Consider the following 10,478-nt stretch of genomic DNA (forward strand, 5'->3'; position numbering starts at 1 on the left):
GCCCTCATCCTAGCCCAGTCGGTGGCTGGGCCGAGAAGCCCCACTGTGCCCTCCCTGCATCGCCAGAGTGGCCCCCGGGTTCCTCTATGGTTTTCAATGATCATCCCGACACCTACTTTGCAGACTGCACCTGGCGCCCATGCTGCTGAGGGTGTATTTTGTGTGCCTGTGTGTGTGTTCCCCCCCAGTGCTGTACAAACCCCCACCCTGGTCTGCTCCCTCAGGAAACGGGTACTTTACCTGCTAGCAGACTGGAACCGGAGCACCCCTGTTCTCCATAGGCACCTATGTTATTTGGGCCCTCCTTTGACCTCTGCACCTGACCGGCCCTATTTTGCTGGTGCTTTGGGGTTGCGTTGAACTCCCCCCACCCAAAAAACTGTGGGCTGCCTATGCCCAGGAGACTGAACTTGTATGTGCTTTACTTACCTGACAAACTAACCAATACTTACCTCCCCCAGGAACTGTTGATTTTTGTACTTTGTCCACTTTTAAAATAGCTTATTGCCATTTTTGCCAAAACTGTGTGTACTACTGTTTTAAATCAAAGTTCTATATTTACCTATGCCAATTACCTCACAATTCATGTACTTACTTGAATTCTGAATCTGGTGGTTCTAAAGTAAAGAATTTTTCTATATAAAAACCTCTTGGCCCGGAGTAAGTCTTTGAGTGTGTGTTCTCATTTATTGCCTCTGTGTGTACAACAGATGCTTAAAAACTACCCTCTGATAAGCTTAGTGCTCGACCACACTACCACAAAGTAGAGCATTAGTATCATCTAATTTTGCCACTATCAACCTCGAAGGGAAACCCTTGGACTCTGTGCACAGTATCTCTCACACTGAGATAGTATATACAGAGCCAACTTCCTACACCGTGTAAAAACATTTTTTTAAAAAAATAAATAAGAAAAAAAAAAGAAAAAAAAAAAAAAAGTCTTGTATACAAATGAGAGGAAATTCACAAAGTATGCAGTATAAAAATATTTTTTATTTTGGACAGCCATGCAACATAATAAAGTACAGAGTAACTTGAGTCTATTGTTGCTGTACATTTGGTTTGTTGGGGGAGGGCGGGTGAAGAGGGGGAGGGGTGAAGAAAGACAGGCCAGCTGAATATTCAACTTTACAAACATCTAACATTCTTTACAAATATTCAACATCCTCTACAAAGGATATTATAAATAAACCCGTTAATTGACGCTATCCAAAACATTCCAGTCTTCACAGAAGCTGAACGGTGGCGCAAAATTTAGATCAACATGCCATACTCAAAGTCACCAGATTTTGGAAAATGTTATTTTAGTCCACTTCCTCCATGCGAGATGAATCTTCATCATCTCCTTCTAAAGGAGGGATCTCCTCTGTTGCCTGAGTAGCGTCTTCCATAGGAACATCATCTTCATCAATACCTGTGGAACAAGTAGAATTGTTAATTTTCAACGTCACCACTATGTGCAGAACTTTTTAGTGGCAGGCAATTATCTCATGGTGCTGACTAACGTCAATTTATAACAAGCCGCTGCTGGATCCCACCTGCTTTATTGTAATACTATCCAGTAATTAATTGAAAAGACCACTCCTCCCAGCCTAAAGGGAAGGGGTGGCGGGGCGGCGCACACACACACACACACCATCCTCTTCGACAATAGGGCATTACTTTGATGATTGAATAATCAATTTTTAATTACCTAAGCCAAGTTTAATCATCCTGTAGATGCGGTTAGCATGAGTTTGAGGATCCTCAAGTGAAAAGCCAGATGACAATAGGGCTGTCTCGTACAGCAGAATAACCAGATCCTTAACAGATTTATCATTTTTATCAGCCTCTGCTTTCTGTCGTAGAGTCTCGATGATGGAATGGTCAGAGTTGATCTCCAGGTGTTTTTTTGCTGCCATGTACCCCATTGTAGAGTTGTCTCTAAGCGCCTGTGCCTTCATGATTCTTTCCATGTTTGCAGTCCATCCATAAGTGCTGGTCACAATGCAACATGGGGATTCAACCAAACGGTTTGATACAACTACCTATGAATGAGATCATAAGGGGGATTAATATTAAGGGTGACTCCGAATTATGTAATTTTAACACCAGTACACTGATCACTTTGTGGTGAAATCTACAAGATATATATACATCTTAAGACGAAGTAAAGCAATGCAAAAAGGTAAGTACTTGGCACATGGGCGTCTGGATAAAATCCTAGCAGGTTCTCAAATGTTTAAGGACATACATTTACAGCATCCCAAATGATGGTCTATAACAATATTGTTTACATTTCAAAAGATGAAACTGCAATTAACATCTGAATTCAAGTGCGACACACTTTAAGAAAACACTATCTAAAGAAAATGTGAAATCTTGGAACCAGTGGGCTGCAATTCAGTTATTTGATAAATATCGAGGCAAACCTAGTGATATTTGTTGGGGGCACTTTGGCTATTTCAAGGTGCTTACCCGAACATACAGATAATGGTGTGATGTGCTGCAAAATCAATAATATTCCCTAACAACTCGTTATTGGCCGATTTGTCACATTCAGTAAATACTAGAGACCTTTACAGCCTCTGAATGATAGCAGTGATACCAAGTCTTAAATATAAATATATAAAAACACACGTAACTACCTACCTTTTCAACTTTCTTTTCAAGGATATCTTTCATTACTTTACAAAGGCTTTCATACTTTGCTTTTTTCTCCTCTTGCTTCTTTTTTTCTTCTTCATCTTCAGGAAGCTCCAACCCCTCTTTAGTTACTGACACAAGCGTCTTTCCATCAAATTCTTTAAGCTGCTGTACACAGTATTCATCAATGGGTTCAGTCATGTAAATAACCTCCAAACCATGCTTTCGCAGTCTTTCAACAAAGGCGGAGTGAGATACCTGATCGCGGGTTTCACCTGTAGAAACACACATATTTCAGGACTCCATTTTTATATAAAAATTAGTTTATAACAAAATGTTTTATACATTTTTACCACATACCAGTGATATAGTAAATGTGTTTCTGGTTTTCCTTCACTCGTGATACGTAATCAGCTAGAGACACCATTTCATCACCAGAGGCTGATGTGTGAAAGCGGAGTAATTCTGAAAGTTTTTTACGATTCTGTGAATCTTCATGAATACCAAGCTGTAAAAAAAAAAAAATATATATATATATATAATAAGTAAAATAATGCATAAACTGCAGGAAGTAGGTGGGGAGAAAGAACACTATACAAATGGGAATTCTAGCTACATCAACGGCGGTCTATTAAGGTTTTACAGGCACGTGTATTGGAGTAAGACAATTATCAATGTATTGATTTACGGTGGCAACCGGGTCACCTTCAGCTCACTCTTCTACATTCCTTTAAAAATTTAGGGTAGAAATGCCTGGTAAAACAATAGCCAATCCAATTAATTTTTTTACATAAACTGAATTGTCACTGGGTGCAAAGTCACGGTTTCAACTACAGTAAAACTGGAAAAGCTAAAACTCCTTACCATAATACTGTTTCCGTTTTTATTTGTGCAACTGAGTAAGATGGGCATTTTTTTTTTTTTTTATTCCCTTGTTGAAACACCTTAATGTATATGAGGTACAAGCTGGATTAATGCTTTGTTCCATGCCAGGCAAATAAAAAGGTAAGTCTACTCCCCTAAGAAACCTTTGATCTCAGTGCAGTGGCTGCCATTTTTTTTTCTATCTGCATTGTCTATGGGCATTGGCAGCGAAATTAAAGTATTATAGAAAAGATCTTTCCTGTATGCCCTCTCAAGTTGATAAGATCGGCAATGGAATAATGGGCTGCAGTGAAATTAAAACAAATGACTGCAGCACTAGACAAAGCAAGTAATGTATTTAGAGGACCTAGGACTCGGAATCGGAAATTCACCTATAATTTAAATAAATTGGAAATCATTCATAGGCACAACAGCTAAGTACCGTAGTGCAAATGTTATATCTGCTATAACCTTTTATGTATGTGTCTCTTACCTTAAGGTTTTTGGAAAACTGCTCGTAGAACTTTTTGTAGTTGTCTTTATCCTCTGTCAGCTCAGTAAACAGCTCCAGACACTTCTTGACTATGTTCTTTCTGATAACTTTAAGAATCTTGCTCTGTTGCAACATCTCACGAGAAATGTTAAGAGGAAGGTCCTCAGAGTCCACAATACCTCGCATGAAGTCTGCCAACAAACAAACAAGAGGGGTTTAGAGACACAACTTTAACAGTAATGGGAATCACCACCCACCCACTATAAACACGACCTCTGGAGCAAAGCAGAACATACGATTTGCAGTAGTACTGAGGTAGGGGAAAAATATATATATACTGCAAGCAGACAGAGGCACTGTGTAAACATAAGAGGTATTTAACTCCCCCATGTAGTGTTTAACATACAGAAGAGGTGTTAGGGGCGAAGAAAAAAAAAAAAGCTCAACACACCATAGACTGATTCAGATTAAGGGGCCTTGATAAACATGGTGTGCACCTCAAATGTTGACACTGATAATGAATCCTCCAGAAAAACGTGACAAACAAGACTATGGAAAAAGAAACCAAAAAAACCCACAACACACTTACTTAGGTATTCAGGTATGAGCTCCTCACAATTGTCCATAATAAACACTCTACGCACATACAACTTAATATTATTCTTCTTTTTGCGGTTCTCAAATAAATCAAAAGGAGCACGCCTTGGGACAAAAAGCAAAGCTCTGAATTCCAACTGGCCTTCTACGGAGAAGTGCTGCAAGAAAGATACAAAACGTTCAATGACAAAATTACTAATTAGGCGTTTTTGTTAAAAAGCTTTCCTCAAAGAAATTAACTTTAGTACAATTGCCTTAAAGGGGACCAGAATAAAGAGTATGATTAAGAATATCCGGATTTCAACCCCAACCCCAACCCACAGTGTTCTCACTCACATCAGACTTCAAACCATTCTCCGACAAACACAGGCAAACTGCCATACACGCAAGGCAAACCCTGCATGATTACAGCCAGGTTTTAAACAAGATGCAAAATATCATTAAGACTATGTGCAGCAGTACACAGTTCCAAACAGCAACTATCTAACAAAGCACCAAACATTCCAGAACCTGGATTCTAACTGCATTTTAAATTCATGATTCACCACCCGAATAACACTCTTAAGGCAGGTCTTTCACACAGATGTGTTTGAAGTCACACTAGTAGGTGGTAAGGAGTTTATTTTAAGTTACACTTAGCTACTGTAGCAGCTCCACAACGTCTGCTAAGAGTTCCATCTTTAATTGTTATTTACTGCCAGGATAACCTTAGCTCACAGAGTATCTTAACATTCTTTCAGCATCCACACTTGAACCGGTGTATAAACAGCTCGTTCATGTGGTCACTACATCCTCACGTTTTACTTTCCCACATAGACGAACGTCAGAAATTACAAGCACCTCTCAATGACATTACTTGGCGTGACTGTGGTCCTGTGTGGAAGGAGAGGGACTAATACACAGAAATGACAGATTGTGCGTAAGATGTGGCATGTGAAACGTGGCGATGCAAGAAGGCGATTGCATGGAAGGTTAAGTTATGTCTGAGGCAAGCCTGGCAGCTATAGTTCAGAGAATGGAGCGTTTTTAAGAGCCATGATAACGCTCTAATCAAGGGGCGACAATGAAAGAAATTACATCACATAAATGGCTCCGAACTCATGTGTTAACACCCTGCTTGCCACTCCTGCAACTGTGTTCAGGCAGAATTTAGGACGACTCTTACTAAAAAATGATAAACCAAAATTACCTTGTTACTTTTTCATACTAGAACCACTTTACCGCATTAAATCTGTGAAAGTTCTCTGAACCAGCGAGCCACCAAGATAGCACCTTAGAAAACCATTATGACTACCTAGATTGGATTTGTTCCAATGTGAAAGTGTGTTGGTGGTAACACAACAAGTTCATATGTTTGCAGATACTAGCTCAGCATATTGCACGATAGTCTACCTCACTGAAGCAGAGGTCTGGCTGAGGGAAGGCATTGTTAAGGTAGGAAATTGGTCTCACATTATTTAAATTAAGACGTTAGATTCCGGGGTGGCATTCTGTTGACATGTTATTTACCTTTACTGCCAAATGATCTTCCCAGTCGTTGGTGAGACTTTTGTAAAATTCTCCGTACTCCTCATTAGTAATATCATCTGGGTTTCTGGTCCAAATAGGCTTGGTTTTGTTGAGTTCTTCTTGGTCAATATATTTTTCTTTAATCTTTTTTGTCTTCTTTTTGCTTCCAGCCTTCTTTTCATCCTCTTCTTCGTCAGAACCAACATCCTCTATATCTGGCTTATCTTCAGACTTCTCCTCTTTTTCTTCTTTAATTTCTTCCTTTTCTTCTTCCCCTTCGTCATCACTTATCTCTTTATCACGCTCCTTCTCGACCTATCAAAGAAGTACAGGGAAGGTATTAAAGTAAATAAATGTATTTAAGGTAAGAGGATTCGCAGGTGAGGATTGTGGAAATACTCTACAATTATTTAACGGTTGCTCGTTAAGAGAACCTTCTGAAAAATATTATTTTGCTGTTTACAGAAAACTACCACCTACGGCTGCCAACAGGCACCATATCACACAAAACGAAATGTGTCATGTTAAACCAGAAAAACACTTCTTAAAATTACATATTGACAGGGTCAGATTAGTTTTGCACAGTTTGAGACTAAGGCTTTGACGTGTCTAATCTTCGTGCAAAATCGATTTCTAAAGTGCCCTGCCACTAAAGATTCGGGAGGAAGTGAACAACTAAGGAACAAAGAAAGAAAAAGCTTATTTCTACTAATTGTTTTAAGAATAAACTGTAATAATTACAAAGCCAGTGTATTCCACTGGAAATTGTTTAGTTTGATTGTTTTTTTTTTTTTTAAATCTCCGTCCTAGTATTCTTGGAAATGGCTCTTAACATTATTCCTGCTTACATAGAAACCAGCTAAGCTCAGTGCTAAAATGTTAGGATTTACTTACAAAAAGCGTGATTGGATAACCAATGAACTGGGAGTGTTTCTTCACAATTTCTTTGATTCGCTTGTCTTCCAAGTATTCAGTTTGATCTTCCTTTAAGTGAAGGATAACTTTGGTACCACGACCGAGAGGTTCACCTAAAAAATGAAATTAGAGGCACATTAAACTTCTGCCTAAACAAGAAACAAGTGCATGTAACCCACCACTTCAAGGCCATGCAGGGTGACAATCCAACAGAACTAGTGTTTGATTCTAAGCCTAGACACTTCAGATCATTGAGAACTTAAAGTGGTAAGCATAATCAGTACTTTATTCTGTCATGTTCAAATGCTTGCTGAACTTCTCCTGCCAAGCCTTAAAAGTTCCTAGGCTACACACACCTGTTCACAAGTAATTTTCCACATGCATTATTTATGGTCACACTTTTTGTGATGTAGATCTGATTTTGGTTTTAATGTTGAATTCAGTCAGAGTTCACCCCTACACCCTCTTCTAAACGATTTGAGACAAAAATCAAGTATTGCTAAAGTCGATATGTCTTCTCTTTGGGATAGATATTCTTTGCCAATGGCTTAGCCAGGGAAAAATATACTTATTTTGTGCTTTTACAGACAAGGTAGGAAGGGTGGAAAGAAGGGTGAAACTGGGGCAGATACTTGAGGGGGGGGGAAATAAAAAATTATAAGTGCAAGCAAACACGTTCTCATGTAGTGCTTATTTTTTAAAATAAATATCCGAATATGAGCACTTAAAGAATACAAGGAATCCAAACAAAAAAAATTGGATGTTCGAGAGGGAGGTGCACAACAATAGAAAAGCCTTTTGATAAGTAAATGAGTGATAAGGTTATGAGGTGCTAAGCCTTGGACTTAGCAGTTTTGGTATGGCTCACAAAAAAATCTACGACAGCTTTACACACTTACCAGTATCCGTTCGTACAGTGAACGATCCTCCGGCCGACGACTCCCAGGCATACTGTTCATCATCGTTGTGCTTTGTGATCACGGTCACCTTCTCAGCCACCAGATATGCCGAATAGAAACCGACGCCGAACTGACCAATCATGGAGATATCTGCACCTGCCTGCAACGCCTCCATGAACGCTTTGGTGCCGGATTTGGCAATGGTACCCAGATTATTAATGAGGTCGGCTTTGGTCATACCAATGCCCGTGTCTATAATAGTTAGGGTGCGTTCTTGTTTGTTTGGAATTAGGTCAATCTTCAACTCTTTTCCAGAATCCAACTTGCTTGGATCGGTCAAGCTCTCGTAGCGAATTTTATCCAGTGCCTGGACAGAAGAGCAACAAGGTCAGCTCAGCTGCAAGAACACGAACATAAACAAAAATAGAATTTTAGCAATTAAGTGAGACTTACATCAGAGGAGTTCGAAATAAGTTCCCTCAGGAAGATCTCTTTGTTGGAATAGAAAGTGTTGATGATCAAGGACATCAACTGAGCGATTTCGGCCTGAAAGGCGAACGTCTCAACCTCCTCTTCCATTGCTGCATCTTTCTTAACCTCTTCAGGCATCTGAAATAGACAAAGGGGGAAAAAATCAAAATTATGTTAGGTCTACTTTTAAATGTCTATTCAGTATACGTAATGAATGTGGACACGTGGTCTTTGCTACAAAGTTGATATCAAAATCAATGTTGCAACAGGAACCTCCAGAAGAGTTATAATTTATTATAAGTACGTTAAAGTGAAGTTTATGGTGAACCAACATAAATATAGCCGTTTCGCCTAGTGCACGGCACCGCCCTTTTAGTACAACAGCAAATTCTGTCCTGGGCTCTTAACCGTTCTCAGACCGGCTTCTCATTTAGGGACTGAAACACATTGACGTTGCCGCCATCTGCAGGTCATTCCTGACTTTAGCACGAACTAAGACGTACGGGATCAAGATCTGACGGGTGGCTCTGCCTTAACCACAAGCAGGAACACATTGACATATCCAAAAGGGAACAAAACAGACCCTCCCACTGCATCATATGTAGATACAGCTCAAGTTTTATCTGTGGCAAAGTCAAGGTTGCTCTCCAAACAGTATGTATATAGCTTATACTGTTCTTACTGCTATTAAGCAATTACAACGCCCGATATAATATCTATAGAGAATGAGTCCACTTCTAAACCACTACAATAAAGCCACATAATTCATGCTCTAAACGGTAACAATTACTGCAAAAAAAACATAAATGACAGAGATGCCAGTGTAGAGAGTGCAAACAGTCAACGTTAACATATAATAATGTACACACTTGATTTAAGGTCTCTGTAAAATATGTATGTGATGTAAACCGCTGACAACAGACTGGAAAACGAATAGTGATAAATAAGGTAAACTTTTTTTTTTTTTTTTCAAGTACGCCTATGTAATTACTGCTAGAGACATTGGATGTTCGTATGTGCATTTAACTCCTACATACAGGGGTTGAATACTAGCAAATACCTGTCTTCAGATTACAGTAACTTAAAAGAATCTAAAGTCACAACTGGCTGTGCACCTTTGTTTCCCTACCATTACATATCCATACAGATGCGAACAATATGTACTTTCAAGGCAGGATGATACTCATATCAAGAAATGTAGTGGTTATTTAATACAATCCTCTATTTGTTGTCCAGCTGGAAGGGAAATTGATCAAACCTCAACACCACCTGCACGTTGCTTCTCTGAACTGTAAGTAAACCGCGCGCAAGGCGCTACCAACCGTATCTTAAGAGTCAAGTAGCAACCGGGATAAATCCTACATACCGCACTGATCAGTAACCACTGCCGAATCAGGGATCCTACGCCCACGTTACATATTAAATAGAACCCCGTTCAACCCCAAGCAAATCACCTCATATGCCGGAATTGGCGAGTTGGCACCTGAGTCTCACCTTTAAGTGGGTGGACACGCTGTTCCTCTGCGGTACCCGTTGAACGCTTCTAGAATGATAGGCAGGTACTCTAACTCTGGCGCACAATGATGTGGCTCACACTGACTTCGGCTTAAAAGACCCTCGGTTGTAAACTTCAGAGAATGCGCCGGGACGATTGTATCGCAATAGAGATTCCACAGTAGGCTGCCGGGTATACGCTGCTCTCGTAAGGCTCCGATCGTTTCGCGGTGTCTTCTCAGACTGCAAGGCAGCGGCCCTCCTCCCGCTTTATACACACTGCAATGAGATCTGGAAAACTCCAAGCGCCGCCCTCCTGCCCGAAAGGCACTAGAAGCTCGAAGCTTCCAGCACCGTCTACACCGCTCCAGTGTCGCGTTACGCAATACTCGACGGAGACTGACTCGGAGGAGCGGGAGGCGGCGCCTGGGGGGTGGCCTTCCTCACAGAAAGATCGTGAAAGTGCTGGGCGGTTGGCTGGCGGTCTTCCTTGGTTCGCTGCGTACATTATGCGAGTTAAATATGGTGAACGTTCCAGGGAGACAAACAGGGGCGTAGGAGACAATACATTTCTGGGGGGGACAGGGACAGCCTTGGGGACTTTCAATCAA

The 10,478-nt window shown here is 40.4% G+C and overlaps 1 protein-coding gene across 1 annotated transcript; it reads right to left on the minus strand.

Annotated features, from left to right (window-relative positions):
• Positions 1-973: 973 nt before the first annotated feature.
• On the minus strand, positions 974-10,242 carry HSP90AA1 (heat shock protein 90 alpha family class A member 1). The gene is made up of 11 exons (XM_069208350.1): positions 9,868-10,242; positions 8,356-8,511; positions 7,903-8,269; positions 6,983-7,116; positions 6,089-6,403; positions 4,572-4,737; positions 3,983-4,173; positions 2,986-3,133; positions 2,628-2,900; positions 1,694-2,023; positions 974-1,414 (listed from the first exon to the last, which is right to left on the minus strand). Exons 2-11 carry the CDS (start codon positions 8,509-8,511, stop codon positions 1,305-1,307), a joined length of 2,190 nt encoding a protein of 729 aa, XP_069064451.1. The 5' UTR covers positions 9,868-10,242; the 3' UTR covers positions 974-1,304.
• Between the last annotated feature and the right edge of the window lie 236 nt (positions 10,243-10,478).

This window comes from Pleurodeles waltl, chromosome 9 (genome assembly GCF_031143425.1).
Source record: "Pleurodeles waltl isolate 20211129_DDA chromosome 9, aPleWal1.hap1.20221129, whole genome shotgun sequence".
Lineage (NCBI taxonomy): Eukaryota > Metazoa > Chordata > Amphibia > Caudata > Salamandridae > Pleurodeles > Pleurodeles waltl.

Excerpts from the sequence above, each read along its gene's own strand:
- HSP90AA1 (XM_069208350.1), bottom strand. The coding sequence starts at position 8,511 with ATGCCTGAAGAGGTTAAGAAAGATGCAGCAATGGAAGAGGAGGTTGAG. Across the intron at positions 7,117-7,902 it reads CACTGTACGAACGGATACTG|GTGAACCTCTCGGTCGTGGT; the intron begins GTAAGTGTGTAA and ends TTCATTTTTTAG. Across the intron at positions 6,404-6,982 it reads GTTATCCAATCACGCTTTTT|GTCGAGAAGGAGCGTGATAA; the intron begins GTAAGTAAATCC and ends CTTCTTTGATAG.